This window comes from Carcharhinus amblyrhynchos, chromosome 21 (genome assembly GCF_965287045.1).
Source record: "Carcharhinus amblyrhynchos chromosome 21, sCarAmb.v2.hapA, whole genome shotgun sequence".
In the NCBI taxonomy this organism is placed as follows: Eukaryota; Metazoa; Chordata; class Chondrichthyes; order Carcharhiniformes; family Carcharhinidae; genus Carcharhinus; species Carcharhinus amblyrhynchos.
Genome location: NC_137344.1, coordinates 39,615,369 through 39,631,485, shown reverse-complemented (window position 1 = coordinate 39,631,485; position 16,117 = coordinate 39,615,369). Strand labels below are relative to the sequence as shown.

Below are 16,117 nucleotides of genomic sequence, written 5' to 3'. Positions count from 1 at the left end.
TAATTGAAGTTAAATTCCATCAGCTGCCATGGTGGGGATTCGAACCCATGCCTCCAGGACATCTGCCTTGTCCTCGGGATTACAAATCCAATGACATTACCATGATGTCACTACCTCCCCGTTCTCAGTCTGTTCCATGCTCATGATTCCTGAAGCTTCCTAGAGACATCCTAATTCCACCCTCTCCCAGCACTATTTCGTCCTGTATCACCTGTGGCCCAGTTGTTGCCCCCAGCACCACAAGGTTTTGAGTTCAAATCCTTCTCCAGGGCTTGAGTACAAAACTCAAAGTTGATATTCCGGTGCAGTACTGCAATGTCGGTGGTGCTAATCTTTGAATGAGACATGAAAACAAGAGCCCACCTGTCTGCTCAGGTGGATGTAATAGATCCCATGACAGTATTTCATGATCCTCAATCAACCAATATCACATTGATGCTCGATGTATCTTTCTGTGCGCATACTGGCTGCTGTGTTTCCTATTATAACCGTGACTAAACACCAAAACCTACTGAGATAGCCGATGGTTGTAAACAATGCTGTATAAGTGCTACATAATATCTTTACAACAATGTTATCACCAGCAGAGTCAAGAATGTACTTGTGACACTACATTTCCTAGCAAAATGCAAACTTATTAATTGTAATATCTTTTTAGTGAGAGACATAGGCCAGGGACAAAATAATATTTGAAGCAGATAAGTAACTCGCCCTGTGTCACCGGTGGCCCATTTGCTTGCACTCTGGCTCCTGCACTACAAGGTTTTGAGTTCAAGTCCTTCTCCAGGATTTGAGTACAAAGCTCAAAGCTTAAACTCTGGTGCAGTACTGAGGAGGCACTGCAATGTCAGTGGTTCCAACCTTTGAATGAGATGTTAAAACTCCTACCACATATTTATTTATGATATAATTTGAAGCATAGTTGCAAAATTTAAATGTTAAGTAAATAAATGACTCCCCTCCCTCCCTCCCCAGCATGATCCAATTAGCCACACAACATAACTCCTGCCCCACAACACCTCTTGCATTGGAGCCGATCTGACTAGCCCCCAAGCTGACAATCCCTCTCTACCCAAGTATCCACCTGACGTCCAACTCATCTGCTACCCTACCTAGCTGCTACCTGACATAGCTGTGTACCCTATGCATGTATCACCCTACCCACCTACCACCCTACTCACTTACACACCTACGCAGTCAATCATTCACAAACACACTGAGGTTTGGGGACCTTCAAACACTTACCAAAAAAGCTGCAGCTTGTGGCTTAAAATGAGGGTGTGCCTGTTTTCCCCCAGTAATCCCGTGCTATGTGGACGCAATTAGATTGGGAATACACACCACATTTTTGAAAAAGCCTACATTGGAAGACCCGGCCAGAAATCTGGAGCTGTGTCATGGAACAGGAAAGAAGGAATGGAGCGGCAATCCGACGATTGCTGATCCTCAGAAAATTCAGGCTATGTTATCAGCCTACAAAGCAACCACATGTAGACCAGCAAGACATAGACTCAATGAAACTTTGAGCCTAAAGTCTGATTATTTCTAATTTATAAGAGCCAGAAGATATAATGACATGTAAGGCCCTGATCGATAGCTGCTTTGGTTGTGTAGAGATTCAACAACCTTGTTCCAGTGAGACAGGGAAGAGTGAGATGGTTTTGCCATTCTGGTTAAGCAAGAGGGGTTAGGTATAAATATAGATGCCAGAAGAGCTAATCATAAAATCCCTACAGTGAAGAAGGCCATTCGGCCCATTGAGTCTGCACCAACATTCTGACAGAGTAGCTTACCAAGGCCCTTTCCTCTACCTTATCCCCTTAACTCCATATATTTTACCATGGCTAATCTATTTACCCTACACATCTTGGGTTACTAAGGGACAATTTAGCATGGCAAGAATTGAATCCGATTCCCTGTGCTGTGAGACAGCAGTGCCGCCAACTGTTAGAACATTACAGATTCACGAGAGAGCAGACTGAAACCATTATTACAGGGAGACTAGCTAGGGTAAATGCATGGAGTTATGGGGATAGGGCCTGGGTGGGATTGCGGTTGGTGCAGGCTCAATGGGACGAATGGCCTCTGTTTACACTGTGGGATTCTGTGATTTTTTAATTTTGCATTGTTGGTTCAATAATTAAACTGCTGCTATATGCTGAATTATCCACCATCGGAAACTACCAAGACGTTGTCTATCTTTAGAGGGGTCATCACACGTGATGTAATTTTGCAGCTAATGCCATTGTTGTGCTCTGGTGGAGCCTATTAATTGACCAATTTCTGTTGTGTGTTCATTGTTAGTTGTCGAGTTGCTATAGTAACATTAGCAGCACAGCACAAATTGGGCCTCTCATTCTCCATTTGACAATTGCTGTCCTTCCGAGTAATGGAGTGTGATTACATTAGCAGATCAGCTTAACTAACTTTACTTTAAAGCTTCTATGGAAGTCTTAGAAGCTTTGCAATGCAGTTCAAAACCTTTGTTACACAGCATTTTAACCCACGCTCCAGCACATAGTGTAAAGTGCGTAGCTGCAAGCAAGTCAGACGGCCCTGTTCCTATCAGATGATGTCTGAAATTGTTTATAGCCATCAGCAAAAACCGATTAGATTGAAGTGTTCTAAGCCCCTAATGGTTTTCCTTTATAAAAAAAATAAATACTACTTAGTTTGCATGATGTTTTATCTACATTCAATCATTGTAATATCAGCAGGGTTTGTTCGAGTGCCCATATCCTTGATGCATGGTGATGTTCACAAAAGGATATTAATGAGCTATTCCGCATGGTATTTTCTTAGGATCCAACATACACATCGTACGTTAGAGAGTATTACTAAATTGACGTGACACAAACTAATGCAGTAGCAACCTGCTGATTTGGTCGTAGAGAGTAGTCACTGAGCAATGTTAAAATATTTCCCTTTTATGTAGGTGGCATAATCACCACCGAGTTTTGGTGATAAACCGAGATTTATGGGCATAATAAGGTTGTGGTTGTTGCTTTCAGACATGCTGTGCCAACGACCATTAACAGATAGTGGTTTCCATGGTGACCAAACATATAGTTTTGAGTTTGAAAGAGTTAAGATGTACAGTTATGAGCAAAGTGATTAATGGGCCAATGTTATCTGCCTTGAAAATGCATAAATAAAATATATGTCATAATTTATTTACTATAATAATATGTTTTTAATCTATCTTCCTCGCAATGGAGCTTTCATATTTTGAAGTAAATCATAACTCTACCGCATTATTGGGCCGAGTAATGAAAATAATTAATGTGGAAAAAAAATCCCAAAGCCTCAGGTGATGCCTCTAAAGCGCCTGACTTAAAGGCAGTCACATTAAAATGATTAATTGTTATGTTGCTTATAAACCCCCATCCATTCTAAGTTATATTGCCTTTATTATAGGATATCCTTGTCTCCCCACCCCACACAAAGTTAGGAACCTCCTTCCAATATTGACTGAAATAACATTCAGTAATCAGCAAACGATGCACCCAAAACTGTGAGATAATAGGTCTTGGATTAAACTATTCTTCTTTTGACATTGTGATCCAACAGACAATTGAAGACAATGCTGCTCAGGTCTTGTGGTTATATTGCCTCATTACCCTTAAAAAATCTTCAGTACAAGAGGGACTGGTGACCTCCAGTGTTCATCATTCAGAAATGCCTACAGTGTCCTTTATGCATCATATTGTACTCCAGTCTTCTCTAACTTAATCATTAGTAAAACTATGGACAGATTGAGTTATGCTGTTCAGCTAACATCACAACTTTCAATTGAGTTGTCTAGATATATTTGAACTTTTAACAAATTGTGTACCACTGAGGTAGCTTTGATTCCTTTGCGTTGTGTGGTGACATTTTAAATGACCAAAAATGTACTGTCCAATCCAATATGTAATTCATGTTTGCTATTTTATATTTGCTGATTTCCTTTCTAGTTACAGGTTCTTCTACAGTGCGCATCATTTTAGCATGATCAATCTTGCTTGTTCCTTTACACTGGCAGTTACATAAGAATGAGGGGCAAGAGTAGGCCATCTGGACCCTCGAGCCTGCTCTGCCATTCAATAAGAGCAAGCTGAACAACTCCAGTGCCCCACCCAGTGCTCTTTGCAGGATATCTCTTGGATCAGCCAAGCATGCCCATCCTACCTTCCCCCATCTCAGAGTCATAGAATGCTACACCTTATGGCTGCTATTTGGACTGCTGCATCTGCACTAGTTCCTTGGTAGAGCTTATCCAAATAATCCTGCTCCCTTGCTCTTTCCCCGTTAAAACTCATTTTTTCCCTTTGCGGTGACCATCCAATTCTCTTTTGGATGCTGCTTTTAGTTTAAGTTTATTTATTAGCGTGAAAAGTAAGCCTACGTGAGCTCTGCAATGAAGTTACTGTGAAAATCCCTGAGTTGCTGTACTCTGGCGCATGTTCAGGTGCAACAAGGGAGAATTTAGCATGCTCAATGCACCTAACCAGCATGTTTTTTGGACTGTGGGAAGAAACCAGAGCACCCAGAGGAAATCCACAGAGACACGGGGAGAAAATGCAGATTCCACATAGATAGTGATCCAAACCAGGAATCGAATCCAGGTCTTTGGCGCTGTGAGGCAGCAGTGATAACCACTGTGTCACCATGCCGCCCCAAGTCATGGTCCAATACCCTTTCGGGCAGTGCATTCCTGATCACAACAACTGGATGTGCAACTCAAGGAATATTCCTTCATGTCACCTCTGATTCCTTTGCCTGTCACCTGACGTAAAGCTAACTCGTCTGCAGTTGCTGGGTTTATCTTTTTCCCCATTTTTAAACAGGTATGTAACATAGATTTCTGATCGACAAGGGAATTAAGGGTTGTGGGGAGCAGGCGGGAAAGTGGAACTGATCTACTTCATATCAACCATGGTCTTATTGAATGGCGGGGCAGGCTCGAAGAACTAGATGGCCTAGTCTTGCTCCTATTTCTTATGTTCTTATGTTCTTATTTGCAAGCCCTCAGTTCTCTGGCATTGTTCCCATACAGGGAGGATTGGAAGAATTGTGGTCAGGGCTATAACGGTTTTCACCTTATATCAGTAAACAGCGCTCCATCCCCTCCTGATCAGGTGAATATTTTTTTCACTTTGTATACTGCTCGCCTTTTCAAGCCCCTGACCTCTTTATCAATCAGGAAATATTCCGGTCCGGCAGCATCTGTGAGGAGAGAAACAGAGTTAACGTATTGAGTCCATATGTCTCTTTGTCACAGCTCTAAAGAGTCATATGGATGCTAAATGTTAACTCTGTTTCTCTCTCCACAGATGCTGCCCAGACTTGCTGAGCTTTTCCAGCTTTCTCTGTCTTATTTCAGAATTCTAGCATTCACAGTATTTTGCTTTTATCCTCTTTACCAGTGTCCCATGTTGATTCTTAGTCACCTCTTCATTACGGCGACACTGGCAGTATTCTCTTTTGCAGAGGAAATAAATGCAAAGTAAGCGGCATTTCAAGGGCAACTAGACAAATACATGAATAGGATGGGAATGGAAGAATGTGAACTCCGTAAGTGCGTAGGCAGGCGTCACGATTGGCACAGGCTTGGGGGGGCTGAAGAGCTTCTTTCTTCTTTCTTCTACTCATTTCTTATTTAGTGGCTCAACCATGCCTTCTGCTCCCAGAAGAATGTCTGCTTTTATTTTGTCCTAAGTAGACTAGGCAGGAAGACTAAAACGGAGGACAGTTGATCAGCAGTGGCAGATATTTAAGGAGATATTCAATTTCTCCGAACTAAAACATATTTCAAAGAGGATGAAGGTTGTAATGGAGGAAGAAACATCCCTGGCTAAGCAAGGAAGTTAGAGATAACTAATATCCTTATTCAAAAAGGTAGCGAGGCAGAAAGTAGGAAATTATAGACCAGTTAGTTGGGAAATTGTTAGAATGCATTATTAAGAAAGTAATAATAGGACATTTGGAAAGTCAAAACGTAATCCATCCAAGTCAGCAGAGTTTTATGAAGAGTAAATTTTGTTTGATTAATTTGCTATAATTCTTTGAAAATGTAACACTCAAAAGTAGATAATGGAGATCCTATAGATGTAGTATATCTGGACTTAACTCTTACTTTCTGCCTCGCTCCCGTTTTCCTGTTAATCTGTCTGTGATGTTGATTGAGTGATTATTACTGTCCAGGTCACCAAGCAGTGTTCCCATCCTGTTCCTCGACATAGAGCATGTGACCTTATACATCTACTGGCGAGACAGTGTGGAACCTCCATTTCGTGATATCTTTGCAAGACAACTGGTTCCTGATTCCGTAAGACCATAAGATACAGGAGCCGAATCAGGCCATCCAGCCCATCGAGTCTGCTCCGCCATTCAATCATGATTGACATGATTCTCATACCCATTTTTCTGCCTTCTCCCTGTAATCCTTGATCTGCTTATTGATCAAGAACCTATGTATTTCTATCATCTTATATACCTCAGTTAGGTTTCCTCTTATTCTTCTTAACTTTAGAGAGCAGAGGTCTAAACTACTCAATCCCTCTGCATAAGATTAAACCCCTCATTTCTAGAATCAATCTTCTGACCACCCCCAATGCCTCCAATGCAACGACATCCCTCCTCAAGTAAAGAGACCAAAATGGTGCACAATACTCCAGACAGGGTCTCATTAATGCATGGTATGTTTGCAGTACCACTTTCCTACCTTTATACGCTATTCCTTTAGCAATAAATGCCAATAATCCATTTGCCTTCCTTATTACTTAAGGACATAAGAAATAGGAGCAGGAGTAGGCCATCCAGCCGTTCAAACCTGCCCCGCCATTCAATAAGATCATGGCTGACCTGAAGCGAATCAGTTCCACTTTCCCACTTTCTCCCCATAACCCTTAATTCCCTTGTCTACCAGAAACCTATCTACCTGTGACTTAAATATATTCAACGAGGTAGCCTCCACCACTTCAGTGGGCAGAGAATTCCAAAGATTCACCACCCTTTGAGTGAAGAAGTTCCTCCTCAACTCCGTTCTAAACTGCCCTCCCCTTATTTTGAGGCTGTGCTCTCTAGTTCTGTTATCCTTTCTAAGCGGGAAGAATCTCTCTACTTCTACCCTATTGAGCCCCTTCATTATCTTGTATGCCTCTATAAGATCCCCCCTCAGCCTTCTAAACTCTAACGAGTACAGACCCAATCTATTCAATCTCTCTTCATAAGCCAACCCCCACATCTCCGGTATCAGCCTGGTGAACCTTCTCTGTCCTCCCTCCAAAGCCAATATATACTTGCTGTATCTGCAGACTAGTTTTCTGTGATTCATGCATGAGGACACCCAGATCCCTCTGCACTGAACATTCTGAAGTTTCTCTCCATTTAGGTTACAAGTTGCCTTTCTATTTTTCTGATAACTTCACATTCAGCCAAGTTAAACTCCACCTGCCAAATTTTGGCCATTTACCTAATTTATGCACATCTATCTATAAATTTCTAATTTCTTTATTGTGACTGACTTTCCTACCTATTTTAGTGTCAACTACAGGTTTGGTGATAGTATATTCTATTCGTGCATCTGGATCATTAATATAAATTGTAAATGGCTGTGACCTAAGGAACACATCCTCTGGCTCCCTCACTGGTTATATTGCACCAACCAAAAGAAGACCCATTTATATTGACGCTGCTTTCTGTAGGTTAGCCATTCCTCTATCCAAACTAATAAATTAACCTTAATCCCTTGTGATCTTACCTTGTGTGACACTTTATCAAATGCGTTCTGAAAGTCCAGATATACTCCATCTACAGGATCCACTTTGCTTGTTACATATTTGAAGAACTCTGGAAAATTAGTCAAACATTATTTACCCTTCATAAAACTTTGCTGACCCTAATGGATTACATTTTGACTTTCTAAATGTCTCATCATTATTTCCTTAATAAAGTAATAACTAGTCTATAGTTAATGGTTTCCTACTTTCTGCTTCCCTCCCTTTTTGAATGAGGGTGTTGTGTTATCTTTAACTTCCTTGTTTAGCCATGGATGTTTCTCCCCCTGTTACAACCTCTCTTTCTCTGTGGAATATATTTTGGGAGAAATTGAATATTGCCTTAGATATCTGCGACTACTTATCAATTGTTCTACCTTTTAGTCTTCCTGCCCACTGTACCAGGGCCACATCTGTCTTCATGCCTATGTAATTAACTCTTATTTAACTCCAGAATGCCAGTGTGGGATTCCAGTTTCTCATCTGTAATCTGAATTTGAAATATTAGTATGTTATGATCACTCCTCCCTCGAGGACTTTTAACAATGAACATAAGAACATAAGAAATAGGAGCAGGAGTAGGCCATCTAGCCCTTCGAGCCTGCCCCGCCATTCAATAAGATCATGGCTGATCTGTTGTGGCTCAGTTCCACTTTCCCGCCCTCTCCCCATAACCCTTAATCCCCTCTCTTATCAAGAACCCATCAACCCGCTTCTTAAAAATATTTAGCGAGGCAGCCTCCACCACTTCAACGGGCAGAGAATTCCAGAGATTCACCACCCTTTGAGTGAAGAAGTTCCTCCTCAACTCCGTTCTAAACCGCCTCCCCTTTATCTTGAGGCTGTGCCCCCTAGTCCTACTGTCTTTTTTGAGCGGGAAGAGTCTCTCCACCTCTATCCTATCCATCCCATTCATCATCTTATACGTCTCAATGAGATCTCCCCTCATTCTTCTAAACTCTAACGAGTACAAGCCTAGTTTATTCAGCCTCTCCTCATAGCTCAATCCCCTCAACTCCGGTATCAGCCTAGTAAACCTCCTCTGCACTCCCTCCAGGGCCAAAATATCCTTGCGCAGGTGCGGCGCCCAAAACTGCACACAGTACTCCAGCTGCGGCCTCACCAATGCCCTATACAGCTGCAGCAAGACCTCCCTACTTTTATATTCAATCCCCCTCGCTATGAAGGCCAGCATCCCATTCGCCTTCCTGACCACCTGCTGCACCTGCAAGCTGGGTTTTTGCGACTCATGCACAAGGACGCCGAGGTCCCTCTGCACCGTCGCCTGCTGCAGTTTTTCGCCACGTAAGTAATAGTCCTTCCTACCATTCTTCCTACCAAAGTGGACCACCTCACACTTGCCAACATTAAATTCCATTAAATTCCATTAAATGCCAACAATGAGACCATTAATTAATCCCTTTTCATTGCACCATATCAGAACCAGAAAGCCCACTGCATGATAGGTTCCATAACATTTTGCTTCAAGAAACAATCTCTAATACACTCAATGAACTCTCCTTTGAGGTACCATTGGCAATAATCCAGTCTGTACGCACATTAAAATCATCCATGACTTTTCTCATATCTTTCTTACAAGCTCCCAGTATTTCCTGGCTTTATAATGTGGCCCACTGCAGAAATACTGCTTGGGGATCTATTGATTCCTCCCACCAGGGACTTGTTTCCCTTGTTATTTCTTATTTCTACCCAGATGATTCCACTTCCTGATCTCTTTTGACAGATAAGGGAATTAAGGGTTATGGGGAGAAAGCGGGAAAGTGGAACTGATCCACTTCAGATCAGCCATGGTCTTATTGAATGGCGGGGCAGGCTTGAGGGGTTAGATGGCCTACTCCTGCTCCTATTTCTTATGTGCTTATGTTCTTAATGCTTATATCATTTTTCACTATGACATTGATCTCCTACTTTACTAACGAAGCTACACTAAGTGTTTTCTTTCCTCCTTAGCCTTCTGAAATATTGAATACCCTTGGATATTCAATTCTCAAACCTGGTTTCCCTATAACCGCATCTCAGTAATCACCACCAATTCATACCCATTTGTCTCCATTCTCATGGTTAAGCCTTAATTTTATTCTGAATATTTTGTGCTTTTAGATACAAAGCCTTCAGTTTGTTCCATTGTTAGATTTCCCTACCCTTGAATGAGTCCTTGGTGCAATATGAAGTTCGCGCGTTCGGTCCCTTCCTTTTATGTAGTGGTAGCTTAATGCATGCTGCAGAAATTTGAGAGTCTGATGAAATGTTACTCTCAGAGCAGAGATTAAATAACATAGCCAACTTTAGTTGCAATTAGGAGGTAATTTATGATTTGCTTCAAGATTTAGGAAATGAAGAGAGGCTCGGGAAGTAAGTTTTGTTTGATCTTGTTTGAAACCTGAGTAAATTATGTAACTCCTACTGAGGTCATCATGTAACAAAGGTGGTGTTAATATTGAAAGTAAAAGTGAAACTCCTCTAAGTACTTCAGGTGAATTCCCTGTCCAAGCATTTTTGAGCCATGAAGATTGATGAACTTCCCTCATTGTCCCGCATTAGAACATAGAACAGTTCAGCACGGGAACAGGCCCTTCGGCCCACAGTGTTATGCCGAACATGACACCAAATTAAACTAAGCCAATCTGCTTGCCCTTGGTCCATATCCCTCCATTCCTTGCATATTTATATGCTTATCTAAAAGCCCCTTAAACACCCCTATTGTATCTGCCTCCACCACCATCTCTGGCAGCACGTCTGGGCACCTACCAGTCTGTCAAAAAAAAGCCCCTCATGCCTCCTTTGAACTTTTCCTCCCCTCACCTTAAGTGAAGAGTGGCACAGTGTTTGGCATTGCTGCCTCACAGCGCCAGGGACCCAGTTTCGATTCCCAGCTTGGGTTATGGCCTGTGTGGAGTTTGCATATTCACCCCGTGTCTGCGTGGGTTTCCTCTGGCTTAGTTCAAAGATGCACGTGTTAGGTGAATTGGCCATGCTAACTTGCCCCTTAGTGTCAGGGGACTAGCTAAGGCAAATGCATGGGGTTATGGGGATAGCACTTGGGTGCAATTGTGTCAGTGCAGACTTGATGGGCTGAATGCCCTCCTTCTGCACTGTAGGATTCTATGATTTGAAGAAAGATTTCTGACTGTCAACTCTACCTATGCTTCTCATAATTTTATAAACTTCTATTACATCTCCCCTCAGCCTCCACCACACCAGAGAAAACAATCCTAGGTTGTCCAGCCTCTCCTGGAGGCTGGTAGCTCATACATTTGAATCCAGGCAGCATCCTGGTAATCCATTTCTGCACCATCTCCAAAGCCTCCACATCTGAATGTGATACTCATAAGTGTGGTCTAACCAAAGTTTAATAAAGCTGCAACATGAAATCCTGACTGTTGTACTCAATGCCCCAACTATTAAAAGCAAGCATCCCGTCTGCCTTTATTACCATTCTATCGACTGTGCTTTATTACCGTTTCATTTTGTGCTAAATCAGCCAAATTCAGATGTGGCAAAAGAAATTTAAACAATGAAACACAAAATCAGGTTATTTGGCCCATTGCACTTGTACTGGCCAAGCTTGGAGCAGCCCAACATTATTCCCAATGCTTCAGTCCCTTTGCAAATCTGTATACACCTCTGTTTCAAACATTTATCCAAACAGATTTAGTTCTTTGTGGCTCAACTGCTCCCTGTAGCAAAACTCAATAAAGAAATATCTCCTAACCCCTCTCTCACTCTTAATCATAACTTCCCAACCAGAAGTCTTTCTGTATTCTTGCCTATCAAAATCCTCCTTATTCAAAAAAAAGCTTCTATTAATTCTATCTTAACCCTCTTTCTTTCACTGGAAATCTTAGAATTCCTACAGTGCAGAAGGAGGCAATTCGGCCCATTGAACCTGAGCTGATGACAATTCCGCTCAGGCCCTTTCCCCTTAATCCCACATATTTACTTACCCTAGTTAGCCCCCCCTTACACTAAGGGACAATTTTAGCATGGCCAAACAACCTAACCCGCACATCTTTGAACTGTGGGAGGAAACTGGAGGAAACCCACATAGACACAGGGAGAATGTGCAAACTCCACACAGACAGTTGCCCAAGGCTGGAATTGAACCTGGGTCCCTGGCGCTGCGAGGCAGCAGTGCTAACTGCTCTGACACTGTGCCACCTTAGTGTGTATAATTCATGTCTTGGGAATCTCCTCACAACCACAGTTTCTCTTCCCTTGCTTTATCGTGTTGAACAATTTCTTTAATGCCTTTTGAAAAGTGAGTTCCAAAACTGCACAGAGTACTCTAAGGGTGGAATTTTACTGGCACGTCTGCCCAAGTTTCGCACGAGGCCAACGGAGAATGCCATTCTCTGAGCTGAGCCTGCCCCTGGAATCAGGGCTGGCATGCTGGTAAAATTCCAGCCTAAATATGTTCCAACAACTCTCTTGTATCAGTTAGTTTCCAGAAGTAATGATAATGCTACTGTTTATATATTTTTTAAAAAGCTTTTTTTATTGCACTTCTACTTTCAGAGAATTAAATATTTGAAGTTTGAGATCTCTTTGTTGGTCTATACCTTCAGTTGATGGTAGAATCACATTTCTTGTTTTTCCTCCCCAGCTGTACTGTCTACACCATTCCACACTAAATTACAACTACCAACCTTTGGCCCATTCAAATTAAACTGTCCTTTATATTCCTGAGGTCTTTTACATGTTCATTTGGCAGTGAGGATAATTAAGTAGCAAGCAATAAAGGAGCTAACTTCTCAAAGTAAATCAAATAGAAAGGTTTAATGAAGAACCTTCATTACACCAACACTCAGCCTACACCCTGGGCCACACAGCCTCTCACAATCCCCATTAGCTTTCTATTTATACTGGGTCGGTTGGTTGGCTGACCACCACATCACTTTCCCATTGGATACATTGTCTATTGGGTCAGCTGGTCAGTTGGCCCCCACAGCATGTTAGGATTGGATACATTACAACAGATTCCAATGTTACCATTGGTTACATGATAACATTCCTGTCCTCTTCCCCATTTTTCAAACGCTCAACTTCTGTGGTATTAGCAAATTTTGGGGTTGTCCATCCTGATCCACATTTCTAATTGTCTTTAATGTGCGTTAAAGAAAAATGAACCCAGCACTGATAATTTCCGTGGTGTTCCATTTCCAACCCTTTTTGAATCACTGCAATGCCCCCTTCCCCTAACTCTTTGTTTCTTGTTCAATCTTGTTTCTTGTTCAAGTTGCTATGATACGCCAATGCATTTTCCCCTTGCACCTTTAACCTGGTGCTTTGTCCCAGTCTTGTAATGCAAGCTGGGTCTTCTGTACAAGGTTCAATCACCTCAGGGAGTTGGAGATGGATTGGACAAATCTTTCCCCCCTTATTAACCTGGGTTTTCATTTCTGGGAGTTTCACTGGCTCTGAGTGGGGAAAGGTGCCTTATGTGCGTGTAATGCACGAGGCTGGTTTGAATGAGCAGCAAGTCTTTTCATGTCTGTCATTTATCATATGTTATTAACAAAACTCGTGTGAGAAACCTTATTGATTGCTTTCAGAAAATCCATCTCTGTTACTTTCTGGAAATGCAGTAGATGTATCAGCTTCAAAAGACTAAGTGGATAAAAACAGAACAACTGTTAGAAAGAAATGAAAAGCCGTGTGTTTTAATGGTTTTGACGCTAGTGAATCTGAAGCTATGTTTTTCCCATGTTTAGGTCCCAATACCAATAACTTCCGATTTGGACCCTTTGATCATGCTGACAGATGATGCAGATGTTGCAGCCTGGCAGAATGAAGGCCTCCCTGCGGACAGGATGTCAACCGAGAACGCTACCATCCTGACCAACTGTGAACGCTGGCCCCTTATGATTGATCCCCAGTTGCAAGGTATCAAATGGATCAAGAACAAGTATGGGGAAGATCTACGAGTTGTGAGGATTGGCCAGAGAGGGTAAGTCATTTCGTTATTTTCTTACTTGTAATGAAACCGACTGGTTGACATTGGTGGGGAATTCTTGTGAGGATATATGTTTTCAACCTGACAATGCAATGTCTCAGTCTTGGTTCCTTGTGCCCTATGTACAAATGTCTCAAAGTACAATTGTATAATTTCTTCAGGCTTCGGACATGCAGCAAGCATTGTTTGCACTATATAAGTGCTAGGCAATGACCATCTACAGCAAGGGAGAACCTAACCATATCCCTTTGATATTCAATGGCATTACTATCACGCAATTGCCTGCTAGCAACATCCAGTGATCTACACCTGAACTGGACTAGCCACGTAAATGTTGTGGCTACAAGAGCAGTTCAGAAGCTGCGAATTCTGAAGTGAATAATTCACCTCCTGACTCCTCAAGGTCTGTCCACAATCTACAAGGCACAATTGGAGTGTGATGGCATACTCTCCCCTTGCCTGATTGAGTGCAGCTCCAACAACATTCAAGAGGCTCAACACCAGACAAGTCAAAGCAACCCACTTAATTTGCACCCCATGCACCAACTTGAACGTTTGGTCCTTCCTACGTTGATGCACAGAGCCGCTCGCTCTGCGCTAGGTGCAGTTGTCAGTGCCTCACACATCACTAGTGCTACCCGCTGCAACCATGGTTCCCCTCCTGGGACGTGGGTGAGGCGGGCATGGGTGCATATACTACCCACCCTTAGATGCTGTGAGAAGCCCTTTCAAAGTTTAGCTCTCTCCTCTCTTCTCCTCTCCGGCACGGAAGGACAGTGATTTGCACTCTGCTTCACAGCTCCAGGAACCGGATTCGATTCCCAGCTTGGATCACTGTGTGGAATTTGCACATTCTCCTTGTGGGTTTCTTCCGGGTGCTCCGGTTTCCTCCCACAGTCCAAAGACGTGTGGGTTAAGTTGATTGGCCATGCTAAAATTGCCCCTTGGTGTCCTGAGATGTGTAGGTTAGAGGGATTGTGGCATGGAAATAATGGTGCAGGAGCATATTGGCTTCTTCCTGGATGCTGCACTCCCTGCCACTCCACATTGCCTTTGTCCTTGCCGTTCAGCCAGGTAGTGAAGGCTACTGAAACCCATACAGAAACGGTGAGATGGAGCCGCAGCATCTGGAGGTAGTCCCAGGAGGATGTAAACTTCCCTCTTCAGATTGTCAGTAGCCATCCACCTCTCCTGCTGCTGTCGCTGGGATTGCACTTTGTAGTGACCTTGATAATGCAAATAGTTCTGGTTAACCATTAAAGGTAAGAACGAAGGGGAATCAATGTGATAGTTGTCCCCACTTCACATTCACCAGCAAGCCCATGGCGGAATCCCCCACTGTCTATAAATATCCTGGAGGGTTACTGTTGACCAGAAACTGAACTGGACTAGCAATATCAATACTATGGCTACAAGAATAGGACAGAGGCTGAGAATTCTGTGGTGAGTAACTCACCTTCTGACTCCCCAAAAGCCTATCCACCATCTACAAAACACAAGTCAGGAGTGTATAGGAATATTCTCCACTTGCCTGAATTGGTGCAGCTCCAACAACACTCAAGAAGCTCAACATCACCCAGGACAAAGCAGGAGCTTGATTGGCAGCCCATCTACCACCTTAGATATTCACACACTCCGCCACTGATGCACAGTGGCAGTAGCGTATACCATCTAGAGATGCAGTGCAGCAACTCACCAAGACTCCTTCACCAGTACCTGCAACCTTCACTACCTAAAAGGGCAGCAGGTGCCTGGGAACCCCACCAGCTGCAAGGTCCCCTGCAAGTCTTAATTCCCCTCCAAGTGAAAGACATGTTGGCTTAGTGAAATCACTGGACCCAGTGATTGGTCCAAAGACCTAGGCTAAAGGTCTGGGGAGATGAGTAAAAAATTCCACCATGCAGCTAATAAATCTGGAATTGAAAGCTAATCCCAGTATCATTGATTGTTGTAAAAAACCTATTTGGTTCATTAGTGTCATAGCGGTTTACAGCATGGAAACAGGCCCTTTGGCCCAACTTGTCCGTGCCACCCAGTTTTTACCATTAAGCCAGTCCCAATTGCCCATGCTTGGCCCATATCCCTCTCTAGCCATCTTACCCATGTAACTATCTAAATGCCTTTTTAAAAAACAAAATAGTACCCACCTCCACTACTGCCCCTGGAAACTGTTCCAGGCACTCTCAATCCTGTGTGTGAAAAATTAACTCTCTGGACCCTTTTGTATCCCTCCCTTTAGACCTATGTTCCCTAGTTTTAGACTCCCCTGTCTTTGGGAAAAGATGTTGATTATCTATCTTTGCCTCTCATTATTTTATAGAATAATGCCCTTTAGGGAAGGAACTCTGCTCTTATCCGGCCTGCCTACTCAAGATTCCAGGCC

At 42.8% G+C, this 16,117-nt stretch overlaps 1 protein-coding gene across 1 annotated transcript in view; it reads left to right on the top strand.

Annotated features, from left to right (window-relative positions):
* dnah9 (dynein, axonemal, heavy chain 9) overlaps nucleotides 1-16,117 on the top strand; it is a 521,732-nt gene that overhangs the window by 339,404 nt on the left and 166,211 nt on the right. The window contains exon 53 of the mRNA XM_080209043.1: nucleotides 13,493-13,728. Within this exon, the coding sequence (XP_080065169.1) occupies nucleotides 13,493-13,728 (236 nt within the window). The remainder of the gene's footprint in view (nucleotides 1-13,492; nucleotides 13,729-16,117) is intronic.